At 52.5% G+C, this 22,642-nt stretch overlaps 1 protein-coding gene across 1 annotated transcript; it reads right to left on the reverse strand.

The window, feature by feature from the left end:
• Positions 1-2,561: 2,561 nt before the first annotated feature.
• Positions 2,562-18,323, reverse strand: LOC144741996 (uncharacterized; the record flags this gene model as incomplete). The annotated part of the gene is made up of 3 exons (XM_078624490.1): positions 18,076-18,323; positions 5,543-5,665; positions 2,562-5,109 (listed from the first exon to the last, which is right to left on the reverse strand). A coding segment is annotated over exon 3 (2,374 nt), but the record flags the coding sequence as incomplete, so codon positions are not given.
• Between the last annotated feature and the right edge of the window lie 4,319 nt (positions 18,324-22,642).

Below are 22,642 nucleotides of genomic sequence, written 5' to 3' on the forward strand. Positions count from 1 at the left end.
GGGAACAAGTTTATCCGGTACACTTCTTCTCGACTCAACATCAAAACGTGGAGATTGTTGACATTTTTTTTTCATCGGCTGTTCCGTCGTAGCCTGCCCCACCCGTCAAAACGGAGAGAACATTCCAACATTATTGTAGAGTGCGCGCCACATATTTAAACCTGCGCAGCAGCTGACACAATGGGGGAGAGAGCCTCTTCAATCCCTCACCCGCCGCCCCCCCCATATCCACCCAGCCAGGTCGGGTTTGGTGGGGTAAAGTGTGGGTACTGTCACCTCTCCCAAGAGACGTGTACAGCGTTCAACAACAAACACACGCGGGTCACAGCACGACTCTGCCTGCTGCTTCCCTGGAATATCCCTACCCTCATTATCACATCGTTTCCCAAGCTCAAATCAAGAAACGTGTTCGCCCTTCTTCTTGGTTCTTTCGGTAAAGACACGTAGAAGGGAAATAATAAAATGATAAAAATAAAACATAATAAATTAATATAATAATTATGGTTTATTTATTTTATTTTATTATTTCCCTTCTACGTGACTTTACCGAAAGAACCAAGAAGATGAATCCCTGCAGTCACGAAAGCTTTAAATCGTGTTCACCCTCATCTGTTGCAACTTTGATAATAGGGTTGTTTGTTGCTTTGGGCCTGTGCTCAAAACCTGCGTTCAAGCGAAGATGTCCCACCGGCATGGAAGAGGAGGCCAAACACTGTCTACAGGTGCTCTCTGCAGACGCAACAACTGGAAATTACGCTCCGCCTGCTTCACAGGGGACGTTAAAGATCCCCGTGACGCCATTCGGAAAGAGCACGCCCCATCGTGTCCCGGGCGTCACGGCCAAAATTTGGCAAAATCGCACAGCGGTGGCAGCACAGCAGCCCGACTGTTCAACGACTGCAGACTGCGTCTGTGAAACACAGCAGGCGCCTGCCCCCGATCGCGATGATCGCCCTTGCCAACACCACGTGCCCCACTCAATGACTATCGCCAACGACTATTTACGATAACAAATTTCTCCAAATGAGCGGAACGGATGCGACGGGTCCGCGGGGATCTTTAACGGCCACCGCGAAACGGGCGGCGCGTATTCGTACGGTTAAAACCACACCACCGCCGCAGTACTAACCGGGGCATCTTGCCGGATTTGAGCCACAAAATTCTGCAACGAGCAGAGAAACGCGCCCACCACTGACCCACGGTGTCACTACCGGTAACAACACCAACAGTTCACAACACACTCCTGCGGAGGGAGCTGCTAGGAACGTTGGGTTGCTCGGTCAATGGCCTGCAGGGTCAACGGCGGCGTGGTGTATTCCGCAAATATGCCCGACTGTGAGGGCGGGCACAAGCCGGCGTGAGTAGGTTAAACGTTGAGTTTTATAAGGGCACCACGGGGTGACCAGCCCCTCCCCACCCAGCCCCACCCCTCCCACCCCCTCCCCACCCAGCCCCACCCTCCCCACCCAGCCCCACCCTCCCCACCCAGCCCCTCCCCACCCCACCCTCCCCTCCCTACCCAGCCCCTCCCTCCCCACCCAGCCCCTCCCCACCCTCCCTCTACACCCAGCCCCACCCCTCCCATTTTTGGATGCACGACGGATGGACGGACACAATAATCCCCTGTGGGCTGGTGTAACCAGGAGGTTGCCACCAGTATTATCTATATGCATGTACGTAGCCAACCGTGTTAATCGGAGCTGCTGGGGAAGGAGCAACAAACTAAAGCACACACACCACGACATGGGCGAGTGTTAGTTATGAAGAATGCTCATGGTATGCGGTGGTGGTGGGCGTTGGCTCTCCTGACCCAACGTACCTCCCCCCCAGCTCGACAAGTTATTCCGAGCTGAACATTCGTCGTCGTTAACTGGCTTCAACAACACAGCAGCGCCGCATTCACGAGTTCAACAGTGGCGCAAAGACAAAGGTCTCCTGTGTAGCCTGAACAAACTGCAGGGGCAAAAGTATGTATGTTGAACTTCTTTCACACCATACGTAGCGCACGTGAAGGCCGTCACGGTGGGGGGGGGGGGGGGGTAGGCCACCACCACGCCCGGCCGCTGTTTTCTCCCCAGTGTTGACGATTTAAACACTGCACCAGGTACTCATTTGAGGCAGAGTCGACCTAGGGGAGGCCCAGGACCGGTTCTGATAATCGCATTGGCGGTGAGCGGTAAATTGAACTCTGGTCGCCGGGTTTTCAGAGCAGCGCGCTAACCACAACACTACCGGCTCCCCCACAATGCTCACGTAGGCCTCGGCAAGGTAAGGTAAAAGTGTAAAAACAACGAGCCTACCTTTACCCTACCTTTTACCTTACCACAATACAATCACTCTACCCTACCTTTTACCCTTTAGCAGGTAAGGTAAAAGGTAAAAAACAACGAGCCTACCTTTACCCTACCCTTTACCCTTACCCCTTGGCATGTCGACACCTTTACCTTTACCCTTTAACCCGGTAAAAAGGGTACAATTACCTTACCTTGCCGAGGCCTATGCTCACGCACACACACGCACACACCGTGTCCGTTTGTCACAGCAGGGCATTGAGAGCTCACCTGCAAATGGGGAGCGTGAGATTGTCACTCCTTCAGCGCCAGCGGGGACCCGGCGCACGTCGTCACGGAGCCGTCCACCGTCCGCATCCCCTGCAGCAGCAGCAGCCGTCACCAGCTCATCGACTCCCTCGTCATCATCTGCACGTTCACTGCCGGTTCCCGCAGCTCTCGATGGGCAGTCGCCCGCATTCACCCAACGGCCGCCCTCGTCGTCCTCCCAGAGTGCTTTGCGATCGCCTACCGGCTCGGCGGCGAGGCGTTCCCTCGCTCGCCCGCCCGTGTGCCTCTCCGGCTCAAGCGCGGCGCCCGCCAACGCGTTCGCTCCGGCGGGCGCCGCGCTCGCGCCGATTTCTTCCGGGGCCTCGGCAACGCCCGAGCCGGCGCGTGTCCCGCGCTCCCGGTCGCCGCTAGTGCCCTCCCAAGCGTCGGCGGGTAACGCGCGACGCCCTTGCGGGGCTGGCGCTCGCGAGCCACCGTCAGCGGCGCGCCTCTCTCCGGACACAGTCACGGGTGGATCAAAGACAGCAGGAGCAGCAGGAGCAGCAGGAGCAGCCGGCTGAGGTCGTGACATTTGTAAAGATTCATTCAGCCCAGCAGAGTGAAAGGCCCCGTGTGCAGTGACCGGGCGGACCTCTCTCTCCGCAAGCTCTTCAGTCACTCGACTGCCCTTACTCTCGGTCTCCTCTGGCCCCGGCATTTCTGCCGGTACCGTACCCACGCCGCCTGCGCTCAGCTCCTGTGGCGGGGCGTCGTTGTCAGCCGTGGGCGCAAGTGGCGTCTGCTCCGTCGGGACCCGGACTCGCTCCGCTGGCCTTGGCGACGAAGCCATCCCGTCGTCAGTCCCGTCGCGGTGCCGTTGGGTGGCTCCAAGGGGCGGCCCGCAAACTGTTTCAACCTCTCCGGGGCTACCGGGGAGCCGGGCGATTCCCCCCGGCGGAATGCCGTGAGCTGTCGTCAACAGGCCGACCCGTGACATGTCGTTGTTCGTCTGGGGGCAGTTAAACAGCTCAGAGTGAAAACAAGGTGTGCCGAGTTGCGAGACGTCCCAGGAACGACGGTCATTTGGCTCCCCGCGCGGCGCTCGCCCTCCGCTCGTCGTGCGCACGTCAAATATCCTGACTCGGCCCTCCATCTCATCGACGTCGCCGCACGCCGACCCGGTCGACTTGCCCGCCGGCGATTCTGACGCGGTGAGGCCGAGCGCGCCGTGCGTAGCCCCGGGCCGCGCGCAAGTTGCGGCAAGAAGTCGCGTGGCGGCGGCGGCCATAGCAGCCTCCGAGCGTGGGAGGCTCGCGCCAAGCGACGGCTGCTCGCAACCGCCGCGGTTGTCCGGCGCGAAGAAGTGGAGCTGCCCGAAAATACTTTTTGGCATCTTCCCCGAGCTCGGCGGCTCACCCGGACCGTGCCGATGGTCGTGTGCGTCTTCAGACGCTCCCGTGCCAACGCGTTCGGGGAGGCGCCGGCCGCGAGTGGGCACGACGGCACGCTCGGCCCTTGCTCCGGGCGGGAGCGTGCCGTCAGAATAACTTTCAGGATCGCTCGCGGCCCCGCGGGGAAAAACAGCAGCCGCGGCGTTTCCCGCGTCGCTGTGGGCACGGCTGGAGATCGGTGGTTGATGCGGGGGGCCGACTTGGCAATCGTTACCGCGTCTCATTACGTTGCTCTGTACGAGCTCGCTTTGATGACTTCCTTCCTGAGTTGCGCCGCGACACCAAGACGCAACATTGGCGTCGCTCACGGCCGCATACTTGCGGTTGTTGGAAGAGGCGACTGCGCTGAAAGCGACTCCGACGAGGCAAGGCGCCCCTTGGCAATGTGAAGAGACGGCCGAAGCCGATTCGTTGTGAAGGCACTGAGCGGATTCGCATGGCTCGGCGCGTTTAGTTTCAACCATCAGCTTGTTCGCAGCAGCAGCAGCAACGGCGTCGTCGTCGTCAACATCACCTCTACGCTCCGTCGCTAGTTCCAACCCGCCACGTGACCCGCCGGGAGCGGTGTGCGAGGCACGCGTGCTTCCAGCAGGGCTGACCCGACGCCTGCCCAAACACGTTTGGGACCGATTCACCTCGCCGGCGTCTCCGGACTCCGGCGCGCAGCCGCGGGACGCCGAATCATCGCCGGGTTTGTCCTCGGAGCCGGCAGGACTCTCAGCGGCGGCGGCGGCGGAGGTGGCGCCATCGCCGCCGCCGCGCTCCATCGCACTCTCCTCCGGCGCCGCCGAGTCTTGCCGGGCCGGGGGACTCGGCACGTCGACAAACTCGGGCTGCAGCAGCTCCTTCCAGGGCAGCCGCACGGGCCCCTCGGGACAGGAGAGCACGCAGTTCTCTAGCGGGGGGCCCCCCCTCTCCGCGCTCACCCCCTGCAGCCAGTCCATGCTCAAGAGGCTGCAGAGGGGGTCGTCGGGGCAGGGCACCTCCAGGACGTTTGCATGGCGCTGCCGGGATTGCCGGCCGCGGTGGTGCCTGTGCCGGGGTTGCCGCAAGCCGCGCCGGGAGAGGCACTTCAAGACGACCCGGGGACTCTGCTCCCCGCTCGGACTGGGAACGACCTGCGCGGTGAAGACATCGTTAGCGGTCATCGCCCTTGTACATCCACCGTGGCGGTGGCACCACCACGGAGGTGGGATGGGAGCAGGGTAGCGTGGCATCACCACCACCACCGTGGTGGTGATGGTGATGCCACGCTACCCTGCTCCCATCCCACATTGCCACCCTGCCACCATGCCACCCCACCACTCTGCCACCCTGTCACGCTCCCAGCATGCCCCTCTGCCGCCCTACCATGCTCCCAGCATGCCCCTCTGCCGCACTGCCACACTCCCAGCATGCCCCTCTGCCGCCCTGCCACACTCCCAGCATGCCCCTCTGCCGCCCTGCCACGCTCCCAGCATGCCCCTCTGCCACCCTGCCACGCTCCCAGCATGCCCCTCTGCCACCCTACCACGCTCCCAGCATGCCCCTCTGCCACCCTACCACGCCCACCTGCAGGTAGAAGTCCCGTGATCGGAGCACGTGGGGGTCGAGGTCACAAAGCTGGAGCACCACACGCTCCCCCAGGCACAGCGGCCATCCCTCGTGACGAAAGATCTTCCCCGGATAGTTTGCCTGCACAACACACGCACAAAGACAAAGATCCCCGTGTAGCCTTAACCGACTGTTGGGCCAAGTGCTGTGAGCGAGCAGCGCCTATGAAGGCCGGCACCACGAAGGGGTGGGTGGCCTTCACCACGCCCGGCCACCTTTGTCTCCCCAGTGATGATGTTTACACACTGCACCAGGTACTCATTTGAGGCTTAGTCGACCTAGGAGAGGCCCAGGATCGTTTCAGATATAACAGCCGGGGCGGGGCGCGTCAGTGAGTTCCAATAGGAAAACGTAATGTTTTAAAAAACTTTTTTTAAACACGCTTTAATGACATGTACCGTACTAGTAATGGAAGATCTCCACGACTCCAGGAAGTGGCCCCGAAGCTTGCCATAGCTTAAGGGACCGTGGTGATTTACAGCCAACGTCAGATTACCAGAGGTGGGACAAAGTCATTGTTATGCAAGTCCAAGTCGAGTCGCAAGTCATCAAATTCATGACTCGAGTCTGACTCGAGTCCAAGTCACATGACTCGAGTCCACATCTCATAGGTGGGACAAAGTCATTGTTATGCAAGTCCAAGTCGAGTCGCAAGTCATCAAATTCATGACTCGAGTCTGACTCGAGTCCAAGTCACATGACTCGAGTCCACACTTCTGCAGATTACCGTGGACAATTAGAGCCAAGCCGAAACATAACATATAAAAAAAGAACGTTTAAAAATTGTTATTTTTTATATTTTATGCTAGAATATAGTATTGTCATCAGTATGACATAAGTATACCAAGTTTGCAGTCGATACCACATTGGGAAGTGGGTTAAAAATTGAGTTACAAGATTTGAGGATACAACAACGACAACAACAAGAACGGACAGAGTGAGTTAATAAAAAGCGTGTTAAGAACGACCCACAAAACTGAAAGGGAGTGTAAAATAGAGAAAAATGTAACCAAGTCACTAAAGATAAATAAATAGTAAACTTTTGTTTACATAAGTCCGATTTTTGGGTTTAGATCGCGTTATTTATAAATGTGTCGTAACCCTCCACCACCCGACACGGCCAATCAGTAGAAAAGTGTCACGTTGACAAAAGACAAATAGTTCACTGCTTTAGCCCACCGGTGTGTTGAAGCGTGAAACCACAACATTTACAATTTGAGTTGTACGACGTTTCGATGGTAATTGCATCCAGCATCATCGGGCAATTCTAAACCCAAAGAGTTGATTATGAATAATATTGGTCGCGAAAGCCTACGTGTTAAGCTTGGGCAAGGCAGCAAAACCAACAACAACAACACAATACCAGACCACGACAAAACAGTCCCAGATTCACGTCACGCGGTTTGTGCGTCCCCACCCCCATTCTTAATTTAGGAGCTTTCGTGACTGCAGGAATTATTCTTTGGTTCTTTTCGGTTAAGTCACGTCTAAAAATAAAATAATAAATTAAAATAACATATTACCACCCCCATTCTCCTGTTCACCTGGACCGCACCGCAATCACGGCCGTGCACGACGTTTGTTCGGCACGGTGTCCCGACGTCGTTCGGCTCCTTGAAAGGTGCACCGGGCACGCTGGAGCGCGCAAACGTCGGACACCGTGGCAAACGGCGCGAGGGGCGCGTCGGGAAAGCTCTGCCCTAGCCCGAACTGGGAGGGTGAGGCTTACGCTGTGCATTCGCAAGGAAGGTCGGGGGTCACGATGACACTGCCAATCCTTCAGCGGCTTCAGGTTCTTAAAATCAATCGACTCGCTTCTCAAAACCTATTCGCGTCGATGCAATGCAGAGCGGGATTTCTGTAGAACGTCGATGCGACCGCATCTCAAGAGTCCAGAGAGAAGGGGGGGGGGGAGAGGACTTATTCATGCCGTAGAGAGAGATACACAGAGGCAGCCAGCCAATGGTCGAGATAAAAAGGAAAGTCTTGAGCCTGGACTTGAATGGCGGCAGGGAGACGACAACACGGACAGCTGAGAGGGTCAGCAGAGCGACCGGCCTCCCACTCATGAAAGCCTGACTGGGGGATTTGACAGAAAGGCTTGATTGGCGGAGAGTGTGTGCAGGGGAGTGGAGTGAGATGAGAGGGGAGAGGCAGGAGAGTGCGTGGAGGGGAGTAGAGTGAGATGAGAGGGGAGAGGCAGGAGAGTGCGTGGAGGAGAGTGGAGTGAGTTGAGAGGGGAGAGGCAGGAGAGTGTGTGGAGGGGAGTGGAGTGAGATGAGAGGGGAGAGGCAGGAGAGTGCGTGGAGGGGAGTGGAGTGAGTTGAGAGGGGAGAGGCAGGAGAGTGTGTGGAGGGGAGTGGAGTGAGATGAGAGAGGAAAGGTAGGAGAGTGCGTGGAGGGGAGTGGAGTGAGATGAGAGGGGAGAGGCAGGAGAGTGTGTGGAGGGGAGTGGAGTGAGATGAGAGGGGAGAGGCAGGAGAGTGCGTGGAGGGGAGTGGAGTGAGATGAGAGGGGAGAGGCAGGAGAGTGCGTGGAGGGGAGTTGAGCGATATAACAGGGGAGAGGTAGGCCAGGGGCGAGTCATCGTTAGTGGCCATTTGTTTCAAGTTACGGGCAAAGTGGCGACACGAGGGCTTCGTGACAGATGCCACGGGGATAACTTCCAAGAGGAGGCGTCAACGCGTAACCACAAGTGCAGCGCAACTTTCGCTCGGCCCCCCAAACCCAAAACGCTGAAATTGTCACCGCTTCTTCTTGAGCCAGGCCAATACCTCAAGGCCAACGGTAAATCGTCCAGGTGCGATTGAAGGCAGGCGAACTGCTCATCTCCGAAAGGACAAAGCTGTAATTTATTTTAAACTTTCAGTGGGGAGAGGGGAGGGGAGGGGGTAAGAGTGATGGTGCAGCGGTTAGCACACCGCACTCATAAAGTTGGCGAGCTTGACATTGATTGCCATCCGCAACTCACATCAGCGGCGCCGGATATCTGGACCGGTCCCGAATCCCGGGAGAACTCCCCGGGAAGAGCTAGAGTCCGTCGCTAGGGCAAGGTAGGTTCTGGACCGCCCTAATCGACATGATGATGCCGCCGCGTCCCTCACCGAGACAAGCGGGCTGAGAAACGAATGAACAAGCAATGCTCGATAGAAAGATATGCCCCCCTCCCTACCCCCATTATGGCTTTAAACAGATTACTCTTTTTTTCTTCTTGGATCTTTCGGTAAAGTCACGTAGAAGGGAAATAATAAAATAATAAAAATAAAACATAATAAAATACAATTCTCACGACGTTTCGGCCACAACGCAACTAGCCGTCCTCAGGTGAAGAACAGGGATGTCGGAAAGACAGCGTCTGAGGACGGCTGCTTGCGTTGTGGCCGAAACGTCGTGAGAATTTTATTTTATTATGTTTTATTTTTATTATTTTATTATTTCCCTTCTACGCGACTTTACCGAAAGAACCAAGAAGATGAATCCCTGCAGTCACGAACGCTTTAAATCGAAATTTAAAAGACAACTCTTTGTTTTTTACGGTAAAGTCACGTAGGTAAAAAATGCAATAAATGAAAACAACTCAATCAAATCGCGACGTTTCGGGCGCAACACAAGCGTCCTTCTTCAGGTGGTGCATTTAATTTAGTTGTTTTCATTTATTTGATTAGATTTTTTAACCACGTGACTTTACCGAAAAAAACAAAGAGCATGAATCCCTGCAATCACGAAAACCGACTGTCGGAACGGGCGGTGTTGGCCAGCTCCACGTTCCGCGACCTTCATCTCCGCGAGGCATGATGTTTACACACCCAGACCAAGGCGCTCGAGTGAGGCCAAGTCGACCTAGGGGGAGGGAGATCCAGAACCAGTTCGGATGTTCACCTCCGATGTTAACGCCGCGAGAGGGAATCGAACTCGGGGCCCACCGGACGCGGGAGAGCGCAGTGCAGTGCGTGAACCACTGCGCCACCGTTCCCCGCTGGAGTACACAGAAAAAAAAAAAGACTCGTTGGTTTAATTTAAATTCAAGCTACCAAATTTGGTTACTATCGTTTATAAAATACGTTACGGAAAATAGTGAGTCGTGTCCTTGCGGAGAATATAAATAACAGAATGACTAAGCAGGCAATGCCTCCCTCCTTCACGTGTTCATCTCTCCACATCTCTTGACAAGTTTGAGTCATGCATTTTATAATTTTGTGTGAAACTGGGTGTGACCCCCATATCGTGAGCCCTTGCCTGCCAAAGGATCGCAAATTCACCGAACTGACTATGCTGATGAGACACTGTACGTCAAAACCGGTCCTGACACAATGCTGCTGAATTTATGCACTCCCAGAAAGCAATGCGGGCAGCTGATAGGATGTGTCAGAATTTGTTGTTGTTTTACCAGGTAAGGGACACTGAGCTATGAAGCTCATTTTCACAAGCGACCTGGCCACAAATGATAGCACAACGAAGTGGCTGACCATGTGGAAATGTATAGCAGCCAGATACTCTAAACGTGAGTTTCGAAGTGTGGCAGAAAAAACCAAAGGACCCGGAGAAAAATCCACGCGACCAACGGGAGAACATTCAACCTCCAAATACACAGCAGCAGGCGTCAGAGTGGGGATCGAACCCACGACCTCCTGCACACCAGGCGAGGTAGTTAACATTTCCTAGCCACCGTGATGATGATGAGAGAGAGAGAGAGACACACAAACTCCAAATATACAGCAGCAGGCGTCAGGGTCGGGATCGAACCCACGACCTCCTGCATACCAGTCAAGGGAGTTAACATCTCCTAGCCACCGTGATGATGATGAGAGAGAGAGACACGCAACCTCCAAATATACAGCAGCAGGCATCAGGGTCGGGATCGAACCCACGACCTCCTGCACACCAGTCAAGGGAGTTAACATCTCGTCACCATGGCAAGACGTTCACCTAGTCTCTTTCCATCGCATGAATACCTTATGCGAGGGAAGGAGATGCACTGTCTGCCGACTTATCTCGTTCATTCTAAAATACTTTGGTTGAGGAATACGTCGTAAAAAAGAAGACGGATTCGTGTATACATTTCGGCAAAAGTGAAGGCACTGCGTCACACAAACGTTTTCGCGGTTGGGCTGTGAATCTCTCTGGTGCGCCATCCGGGCCTGACTCCCGACGTAATTCAGTTCCTCAAGACGGCCCCCAGCATCGTGTGGGGGGGGGGCGGGGGCAAAACGTCGGACTCGGTGCCAGAAAGGGACGCAGCACGACCCGCAAAACGTAGCGGGTCGGAGAACAACGCAGTTGCGTGGTTCTGCGTGCGACATTCAAGTTGCAAAACATTCACGCGAACAAATCTCAGGGCGATAGTAAATAAAGCCCTCTGTCAATCCACCGCTAGATGAAGCGTGCAGAGATGTATTCTGGGAATTTGCTGACCCTGTGCCCCTATTGGACAGCTGGGAAAAGGAGCTTCATAAGCTCATCGGATTCCTCCAGTCCAAATAAAGATTATGATTCTGAGACAGAGAGACCTCGTGTTGATGGTTAAATAAAAGTTAAGTAGGTTTGGGCTAGGAGATGTCAACTACCTCACCCAGTTCGATCCCGACCACGACGTCTGTATATTTGGAGTTTGCATGTTCACCCCGTGGTCATGTGGATTTTTCTCCGGGTCCTCCGGTTTTTCCCTCCACATTTAGAATCATGCGTTAAGAATATATGGTTGCTGCAAATGTCCACATGATAAGCAACTTCGTTGCGCTATCATTTGTGGCCAGAAAGCTTCTGACAAACAGCTATAGAGCAGCCTCAGTGGGCCTGACCTGCTAAAATAAAAATAGTTCGTATGCCACCACTGGAAAGAACGCCCGCCAATGGACGAGACTGGTTATGGAATGGCAGCCAAAGGCGGGAAGACAAGTCCCCGAGAGGACAGCCACACACCAGCAAGCGAGTTGGTGCCAGATGGATTGTGGCACGGTGCGGGTCATGAGTGAAGGCTGACAGAAGTGGAGGCCTTCGAACCTGGTAATGGGTGGAAAATGAATGATGGCGACAATTATGACGATGGTATACTCTTAGTTCTTTCGGTAAAGTCACGTAGGTAAAAAATGAAATAAAAATTAATAAAAATAAAACAATGAAAATCACGACGTTTCGGAGGCAACACACGTCGTCATTTTCATTGTTTTTTTATTATTTTATTATTTCCCTTCTACGTGACTTTACCGAAAGAACCAAGAAGATGAATCCCTGCAGTCACGAAAGCTTTAAATCGAAATTTTAAAGACAACTCTTTGTTTTTTTTCGGTAAAGTCACGTAGGTAAAAAATAAAATAAATGAAAACAACTCAATTAAATCACCACGTTTCGGGCGGAACACAAGCGTCCTTCTTCAGGTGGTGGATTTAATTTAGTTTTTTTCATTTATTTTATTATTATTATTTTACCTACGTGACTTTACCGAAAAAACTAAGGGTATGAATCCTTGCAGTCACGAAAACTTCAATTCTAGAATTATGACGATGGTGCTGATTTATGAGCCCGCTTTAAAGCAACACTACCTTAATTTTGGAGCTTTCGTGACTGCAGGAATTATTCTTTGGTTTTTTCGGTAAAGTCACATATAAAGATAAAATAATAAATTAAATAATAGCATACGACGTTTCGATTGCAACACAAGCAATCATCATCAGGTATAATTCATTATACCTGATGATGATTGCTTGTGTTGTTGATGATGATTGCTTGTGTTGTTTTATCTTTATACGTGACTTAACCGAAAAAACCAAAGAACAACACTACCTTGAGAACTATTAATGTTACTAAAAGAAAAATAACGCACGACGCACGTATTGTTATTTTTTCGAAGTCTGCACAGCGCGGCGCGGGGAGGGGGGGTGATCGGGCGCTACAGTTTGGTTACGCGTTTCGACACTGTACACGGCATTTCCCCGCGGCACCGGTAGTAAAATACCTCCGCGCTCGACGATCGGGATAAACCTACCGCCTATTTATACATCAATTGCGGTCCGGGTACGGGAGGGTGGGGTGGGTGGGGAGGAGGCTAGCGCGTAAAAAATGTCACGCCGGGTTAAGATCGTGCAAGGTGCGCGGTGCGGTGCGGAGTAATTTACGGATCACCACCTTCCCGCTGGAAAAATCTCAACAATTGCATTCCAGCGCCAGGCGCTTGCACCCGCTTGTTGCTATTAAATCCGAAGCTCGCTAACGGGCGTCAATGATAAGCTCATCATATAGTAGTAGGTTTTTACCCTTTAAACTGGTACAAAACTGACACCTTTATACGAGGCATCGTGGTTGCAATAACCACAACACAAGCAGTCAAAATGCAAAAAAAAGAAACTCTGATAATGATAATGATATGCACTGTCCTTGAAGTCGATTGGTCCACACCCGAGACAGCTTTTCTTAGAGCCTAGTCTCCATTGGTGTTGGACCAGATGACGCCAAAAGGCGCACAACTCAAAAACAGCGCACTATCAGAGTATTGAGAGCTCGGGGTAAGCATTTACACTATGAGACCTCCTTTACCAGTGGCAAAATATAGTAATATGTGTTTACCCTTTCAACTGGTACAAAACTGACACCTTTATACAAGGCATCATGTTTGCAACAACCACAACACAAGTAGTCAAAATGCAAACAAAAAGAAACAACTCTGATGATGATAATGATATGTGCATTGTCCTTATCATCATCAGAGTTGTTTCTTTTTGTTTGCATTTTGACTGCTTGTGTTGTGGTTATTGCAAACATGATTCCTAGTATAAAGGTGTCAGTTTTGTACCAGTTTAAAGGGTAAAAACCTACTACTATATTTTGCCGCTGGTTAAGGAGGTCTCATAGGAAAAGCTCATCCGCAATTAGCATTTAAACGCGGACGGCAAGCGCTGCTGTCGGGCGGGCAAGCTGTTTACGCTGCTGCTACTACTGCAGCTACGCTGGTTTACACAGGAAAGGCTTTACTCACAGAGTCTCAAGAGCATTTTTTCAGGAGGGTCCTGCCAAGTTTTCCCAGCAAGGCGGGGAGGGGGGGTGCGATGTTGCTACCGTGTGTGATGATCCCAATTGAGTAGTTTGCACGTTTGGCCGATGCACGTTAAGTTGTATGTTTGCAATGGGAGAAAAGTGGAGAAGCCAGAGGAAACCCATGCAACACAGGGAATATACAAACTCCACTCACTCACGCGCACTCTACAGAACAGGGGGAGATCATACAAACTCCACTCACTCACTCTACAGAACAGGGGGAGATCATACAAACTCCACTCACTCACTCTACAGGACAGGGGGAGATCATACAAACTCCACTCACTCACGCGCACTCTACAGGACAGGGGGAGATCATACAAACTCCACTCACTCACTCTACAGAACAGGGGGAGATCATACAAACTCCACTCACTCACTCTACAGGACAGGGGGAGATCATACAAACTCCATTCACTCACTCTACAGGACAGGGGGAGATCATACAAACTCCACTCACTCACTCTACAGAACAGGGGGAGATCATACAAACTCCACTCACTCACTCTACAGGACAGGGGGAGATCATACAAACTCCACTCACTCACTCTACAGGACAGGGGGAGATCATACAAACTCCACTCACTCACTCTACAGGACAGGGGGAGATCATACAAACTCCACTCACTCACTCATGCACACTCTACAGGACAGGGGGAGATCATACAAACTCCACTCACTTACGCACACTCTACAGAACAAGGGGACGACACGCACACTCCACTCACTCACACACACATGCTCTACAGGAGGGAGAATATACAAACCCCACTCACTCACACACTCACTCATACTCTACAGGAGGGAGAATATACAAACTCCACTCACTCACACACTCCACACAACAGGGCGAGAGAGAACACACAAACTCCACACGCAGAAAAAGGCGCCGGGAATCGAACCAGAGGCCCCTTCTCACAGCGAGGCTATTGCCGTACCACCGTTGCCTCCCACCACGATGAACTTCACCCAGGTTACATGCTAAATATTCTATTCCATTTGAAACACCTGGTCAACACCTTTACAGGGAGGGAGGGGGCGGGTAAGGGAGATCTTACATGACGACGATTGTGTTGGTTTTATTAACCCCCCACCTGGGCAACACTGCTCCCCTCTCCACGGAGGCGAGACTCACTTTAGAGGCGCAGGTGACAGACAGAGTGACGGGCAGGGAACCACTCACTTTACAGCAGAGGTCGCAACCGGGTACCCGATACCCGTACCCTACCCGATACCCGGCTACCCATACCCGGCCGGGTACGGGTACCCGTTTGCGACCCTGGTGCGGCCGGGTACGGGTACGGGTAGGCCGTGAGTCACTGGTGAGTCACCGTTTGTCACTCATTTCCCAACGTCTTGTCTCTTCTCACAATTCAAGTTCCTAGAATCAACCCACCCGCGCCTGCAACATGGCTTCATCCCAGAGGTCGCAATCAGGCACCCGATACCCGTACCCTACCCGATACCCGGCCGGGTACGGGTAGGGTACGGGTACGGCCGGGTACGGGTACGGGTACCCGTTTGCGACCCTGGTGCGGCCGGGTACGGGTACGGGTAAGGAATCAAAACCTGTTTGCGACCTCTGCTTTACAGGCGCAAGTGACAGACAGAGTGGCGGGCAGGGTACCCCTCTTTGCTAACAGAGCCTCCCCGGGTAAACGAGTGGAGTGGTAACGATAGGACACGCAAAAGACAAAGCCTCCCCTCCACCCCCATATAGCCTGCAAGGAATGCTGGGGCAAGTGCTGTTAGCACGAGGGGGTGGAGTGGCCAACACCATGCCCAGCCGCCTTTGTCTCCCCAATTCCGATGTCTACACACCGCACCGAGCGCTCATTTGAGGCCGATTCAACCCAGGGGAGGCTCCATCACTGGTGTTGGCCACGAGTTGGGAATCGAACTGGCGATTCTGGGTTCCTAGGGCGGCGCGCTAACCACCACGGCAGCGCTCCCCATGCGCACCTGGTGGCACATGGCACACGAGCGGCGTGTTAGTTACGGCCGGCGTTGTATTCGCCCTCATTAATATTTATACTTCCCTGCGTCTGTTTATTTAACTGCGCGTGTGTCGAGCGCTCTGGGATGTAGTTTCCATGGAACATATTTAGACAAACTAGACAAGTAGACAATAAGTCTTCCTCGTATATAAATCTGTCTCTCGCCAACCCAAAAGCACCCCCCCCCACAATTTTCAGCAGCATCCATTCACCAAGTAAATAAATGCGTATTACGTCACGCCACCCGTAATTGTTTACGCGAGCGTACAACACCTTATCCCCGGGTAAACCAGAGTAACGATAGCAATCATCATGATATTCATAATGATGATCTACGTTTTAAAAGTGTACGCACCAACCTTCAACGACAGCACCGCTCGCCGCTCGAAGCCGCCAGTCCAGCCCCGCGAATGACAGCCGGCCGGTTGGAAGGGCCAATGAGCCACGGAGACACTGCGTTGGAACTTACGGCACAATGGCCTTAGCCAACAACTTGATGAACCGGATTAGAGGCCTCTAACCAAACACGCTCCCCTGCCCCCCCCCCCGCTGCGGCTGCCCCCCCCCATCCCTCTGGGGCCCATGCCTCTCCGCCACACCCAGCCACATCGCGTTCGCACATCAATCACACCACTTCCACGGCACATGTGCTGTAGTCACGCGCGCGTGAATGTGTCAAGACTCACAAAATAGAATAACGTGCCCATGTAAGAGACATTTACGGGGGGGGGGGGGGGGCACACGTCCACAGTGCCCCGCGACATTACGCAACCGTCCAGTTTTGCGCTCCGTATTTTTGCGGCGTAAGATTGAAAGTTTTTTTTTGTTTTCGATTTTTTTTTCGGATCGCCTATTGCCAACGCTGCCGCGAACGAAACAAACGCAACTCGCGAAAAATCCCGAAAGCGTTATTTAGCATCTTGTCTGTCGTAACTTTGATAATAGTGCCGTTTGTTCCCGACCGCCAGACGTCTCGGGCCTTCTGGCCCCTGCGCGTGGCCCAGCGGCATCGCCACTTGTTGCGGACAAAAACTCGCGGTTCGAAGCGAGCGGCCGCCCTGGTTGAGATCCTGCGGTGCAGTAATTAACCGCGCACGACCATTACACACCGCCTGCTTCACTCGCAGCGGCCGCGAAAAACCCCCGTGACGTCGTTCGGGGGAGAGGCGAGGGATGTCGCGTTCCTGCATCGCTGTTCAAATTTGCCAAAATTACTAAAAATTTACACCGCAAGTCACTCCATCCGGGATTAGACGCACAACCACCATCATCGCCGCAACTCCGGGAAAACTATCGGCCAGGGACTAATGCCAACTGCAGGTGTCCTAGGCTAGGCCACACAGCAAACATCATCGCCACCCTCCTGGCAGACAAACGCCTCGGGACTAATGCCAACTGGAGATGTCCTCGGCTAGACCACAAAGCAATCATCATCGTCCCAACTGCTGGAAGACTAACGCCCAGCGACCAATGCCAACTGGAGGTGTCCTAGGCTACACCAGAGAGCAATCGTCATCATTATCATCATTATCGTCGTCACACTCCTGGCAGACTAACGCCCAGGGATAGCTGCCAGCGGAGGGTGCACGAGGCTAGACAAAGGTAGCGATCATCATCGCCGCCTCCTGGCAGGCATGCGCTCCGGGTTGCTCTTGCGAAGAAGACGCTGATCCTGGCCTCTTTGAGTCATTAACCGGTTCAACGAAAACAACAAACTTCAAACAAATCAAACTTGAAACGTGAATTCACACCGAAGCGGTTTGTGCTTTCGTTACGTTGTCCCCGCCTGAAGGAGGACGCTTGTGTTGCGCCCGAAACGTCGCGATTTAATCGAGTTGTTTTCATTTACTTTATTAAGATTTTTTTTACCAGCAGTGACTTCACCGAAAAAACCAAAGAGTTTGAAACGTGAACCCTGGGCCTGCCCCCTTTACCGGTTTGAGCCGCGGCGCAAAACACCGTTTGGGTAACTGGGAGACGGACGCGTTGGGAGAATCACCTTCTTGGTTCTTTCGGTAAAGTCACGTAGAATGGAAATAATACAATAATAAAAATACAACATTCAATAATTCTCACGACGTTTCGGCCACAACGCAAGCAGCCGTCCTCAGGTGGAGAGCAGGTCTGTCGAGAAGACAGCGTCTGAAACAGCGTTGGGAGAATCTTCTTGGTTCTTTCGGTAAAGTCACGTAGAAGGGAAGTAATAAAATAATAAAAACAAAACATAATAAAGTAATATAATAATATCATATAATATATATTATATTATACGATATTATTTTTTTATTTTATTTTATTATGTTTATTTTTTTATTTTTTATTACTTCCCTTCTACGTGACTTTACCGAAAGAACCAAGAAGATGAATCCCTGCAGTCACGAAAGCTTTAAATCGAAATAAAAGCATTGGGAGAAGTGAGTGATCGCCACGCCACCCCCCCCCCCCCGCTGTTCGTCGATCGCTTACACAGGCCGAGATCTGCAGGCTTTGCAGAAGGTGCTTGGCCGGAATGAGGAAGCTGACCAGGTACTGCAGCGCGTCTCCGTGGAAGCCCTGCTCCCACACGGGAAACACCTGACCCAGCAGCGTGGGGGCGGTCAACTCGAACGGAGGGTACAGGCTCGACAGCACCCCTTCGACGCACGCATCCAGGGACTTGGAATCCTGAGAGGCGAAAGGCGCACCGCACACACGAGGAGAAGACAAAGATCACTCAACACCGCTCCCCCGTATAGCCGTTTAACAGACTGCTGGGGCAAGTGCTGTTGGGGAGAGGGCGGGTGGGTGATCAGCCTTACACCCCCCAGTGCTGAAGTTGTATACACACCGCACCGGGTACTTGCTGAAGGCTGAGTCGACTTAGGTGTGGCCCAGAACCAGCTCAGATATTGGCTGTCGCTGTTACAGGTCCAGAGCGGGAATCCGACCCGGGTCACCAGGTTTTTTACGGCAATGCACTAACCACTGCGCCACCACTCCCCCAAAGACACCCCCTGTGTAACCTTTACCCGACTGTTGGGGTAAGTGCTGTTAGCGAGCACCTATGAAGGCCGGTACGTAAGGCACTCCGATTAGCATGGTTGGCTACGTACGGTGCGAAAGAAGTTCAACATACATACAAAGTACACACATACATACTGTACCCCATACACAAAGACAAAGACCCCCCGTATAGCCTTAACATAATGTTGGGGCAAGCGCTGTTAGTGAGCACCTATGAAAGTGTGTTGGCCAGCACCACGCCCGGCCGCCTTTGTCTCCCTAGTGGCGATGTTTACACACTGCACCAGGTATTTAATTTGAGGCTGAGTCGACCTTAGGGGAGACCCAGGACCGGTTCAGATAACCATCAATGGTATTGGTGGCGAGCGGGAGTCGAACTCGGGTCGCCGGGTCTGTAGCGCGGCGCGCTAACCGCGTCACCACCGCTCCCCACACACGCACACGTTGGCCTGAGCAATGTGGTTTAGGACAAGCGCCCTACATAGCCGGCAGATACATTACATACACACAGCCCTTCCGTCAGAGGTCGCAAACGGGTTTTGATTCCTTACCCGTACCCATACCCGGCCGCACCAGGGTCGCAAACGGCTACCCGTACCCGTACCCGGCCGGGTACGGGTAGCCGGGTATCGGGTAGGGTACGGGTATCGGGTAGGGTACGGGTAGGGTACGGGTATCGGGTAGGGTACGGGTATCGGGTAGGGTAGGGTACGGGTATCGGGTAGGGTACGGGTATCGGGTAGGGTACGGGTATCGGGTACCCGGTTGCGATCTCTGCCTTCCGTCAATCCGCTGCTGAACAAGAGGCTCCCCCTAACAGGCTCCTCTCGGATATAGGAGAGGGCAAAGTAGATCTGTTGCGGAGGGGGGTGGTGGGCGACACCATAATAATGGTGGTACACCCCGCTCAAAGTGAACTTGGCTTGAGCTAAAGGGTTACTCGGTGGTGCAGATATCCCCCCCCCCATCCCACCACCCAAGCCCCTACATAGCGGGCGGCCCTGCTCCCCATACTGTATGGGTCACGGGAAGCGTAATTGACTAGACTCCACCCCGCCAGACAATGCGGGTTAGCCCCCCCCGAAGGCAGGCGGAATAGACGTGGGAGCATAGAAAGTACAGCACAATCATGGATTTTTCCGCCGCACTGCCTCTTGTGCTGGTCACCCACGTTAAACCCGCAGCAGCCTATATAGGCGCCTTGCGAGAGCTATCGAGGCTCAAACCCTCAGCTTCAGCTTTGGAGATCCGTCCCACGAGAATGGGTGGCCACGTCGCGGGCGATTCGGTCGGAAGGCAACACCGGCCGGAGCAGTTTACAGAAAACAAAAGATGAAATGGTTTTTGTTTTATTTGTTGTCAGGCGCCTGTGAACGAGAGCGCGCCCCCCGCCCCCCTCTCGTCGCTTGGCATCTCTCCGTCGTGGCTCTCCAAAGAGGGGATAACCTGTTCTCCCCCAAGGCAAAAACAAAAAACACAAAGCCATCGTTGGGGGATTCGAGCGAGCGAACGCGGGCGCGCGGGCGGGGGCGAGTTTCGCCCTCGAAGTCACGCGCAAAAGTCGCGACGTCTCAGATTCTTACTTTGATTTACGCGCCTGAAAGTTCGCGCGTGAATTGTCAGCCCTGGACATCACTCGAATGCTAATAACTGTTATTACAAAACTCCGGTTGAGGGGTGGGAGGGTTGGGTGAGAATGGTGGCACAGTGGTTTGGCTACCCACATTTTGATTCCAGGGCAACGGTTAACATCAGTGGCTGGTTAACATCAGTGGCTGCGAGTGATACTTCTAGATTTGAAGCTTTCGTGACCGCAAGGATTCATGCTCTTAGTTCTTTCGGTAAAGTCACCATGTAGGTAAAAAATGAAATTAAAATGAATAAAAAATAAAAACAATAAAATCACGACGTTTCGGAGGCAACACAAGCTTCCGTCTTCAGGTGAAACTGTCACAAGCATCCGTTTTCAGGTGACAGTTTCACCTGAAGACGGAAGCTTGTGTTGCCTCCGAAACGTCGTGATTTTATTGTTTTTATTAATTTTCATTTAATGTTTTACCTACGTGACTTTACCGAAAGAACTAAGAATATGAATGCGAGTGATACGTCAACTGGTCCTGGGTCTCCACCACCCCCACCCCCCCAACTTTAACAACCCGCAGTGACCAGCGTGGTGAAGTATGGTCTTAACAACAATTCCCATGTCACCAACCACGCATGCAGCGGTGGGGGAGACCTTCACTCATCCGGCAGTGCGACTGATAGAGGCCTGTGAATTAATCTATTTATAATATATTCGAATGAACGGCTATTAGTCAGACAAAAAGGGTGAATTATGAACATGGTAATAGGCTGTGTCCATGTTTTTGTGCATGACTTTGTCATGTGAGACTGCCTCTGCCAAGTCACCCCCTTGTTCCCAAATAAGAGATGTATTGTTTGTCAAATGATGCGTCGAATAATACACGCTCTGCGGTGTGCCTGGCTAACTACGCGACACTACGTACAGCCTCTTTTGTCAATCCACTGCTGGATGATGATGATGGCCTCTCCCGGGGTTCATTCGACCATACCTCACCGTGCTGGTCAGTGCTGGTTGGCGAAGGCGAGAATTTGCGATCACGTGTGGGGGAGCGCATAAGTACAGCGCAACGATGGATTCTGACGCACTGCTGCCCGCAAGGTTGCAAAACAACGCTGCGTGCAGCACCACTAAACGTCGCGACGTCGCGCTCGCAGGAGGCCTTGAGGCTGATGGGATTTATACAAAATAGAAATCTCGTGCTATTTATGTGGAGGACACACATGTGAAGGAAATCTACCGTCTGTTCATTTGGCGTCATCTGGTCGAACACCATATGAGACGAGGCTCCAAAGAAAGCTGTCTCTGGTGTGGACCAATCAGTTTCAAAGACAATGCATAAATGACCAGAGTATTGTTTTTTGTTTGCATTTGACTGCAAGTATTGTGGTTAATGTAAGCATGATTCCTTGCAAAAGGTGTCAGTTGTGTTGCCAGAAAAAAGGGGAAAAACCCTATTAGTTGTCTTCTTGGTTCTTTCGGTAAAGTCACGTAGAAGGGAAATAATAAAATAATAAAAATAAAACATAATAAAATACAATTCTCACGACGTTTCAGCCACGACGCAAGCAGCCGTCCTCAGGTGAAGAACAGGTCTGTCGGAAAGACAGCGTCCGAATGAACACCACCAAGCTTGGCAGCGTATATTTAAGCTGGGTTAGAGAAGGAAGGGCGCCTTGACAAAGGAATTTGCATATCAACAGGAGAATTTAGCATATTTATGGAAAAAAAAATATTTTTTTTTTATTGTCCACAGTGACGCCAATGATTATTTGTGTTGAGTGCAATAACGATGTTAACCAATTCTAATAGAAAACAGCAGCAATTCCATTACCAAGAACACTTTACTGCAGTACGCACAGAGCCCATTTGGCGTCAATCCACTTCTGCACGAGGGCCTTGCCATGCCCAACGGAACCCTTGAGCCTCACAGCAAGAAGGGGCCAATGGTTAAATTCTCGACTTGGGTGCCTTTCTGTGCGGAGTTGGTATACAAGTATGCCCCCCAATGTTCTGCAGAGTGTGAGAGTGGTTGAGTGACTGGGTGTGTGAGCCTGTGTGTGAGTGTGTGTGTGAGTGTTTGAGTGAGTGGGTGTGTGAGAGAGGGTGAGGGTGTGTGAGAGAGTGTGTGAGTGAGTGGGTGTGTGAGAGAGTGTGAGGGTGTGAGGGTGTGTGTGAGTGTTTGAGTGAGTGTGTGTAAGTGAGTGGGTGTGTGAGTGTTTGAGTGTGTGTGTGTGAGAGAGTGTGAGGGTGTGTATGAGTGTTTGAGTAGGTGAGGCTGTGTGTGAGTAGGTGTGTGAGGCTGTGCATGTGTGAGAGTGTGAGTGAATGGGTGTGTAAGAGAGTGTGAGGGTGTGTATGAGTGAGTGGGTGTGTGAGGCTGTGTGTGAGAGTGTGTGTGAGAGTGTTTGAGTGAGTGTGTGTGTGAGAGGGTGTGAGAGGGTGTGT

The sequence above is a fragment of the Lampetra planeri genome, unplaced genomic scaffold (assembly GCF_965212315.1).
Source record: "Lampetra planeri unplaced genomic scaffold, kcLamPlan1.2.h2 scaffold_802, whole genome shotgun sequence".
In the NCBI taxonomy this organism is placed as follows: Eukaryota; Metazoa; Chordata; class Hyperoartia; order Petromyzontiformes; family Petromyzontidae; genus Lampetra; species Lampetra planeri.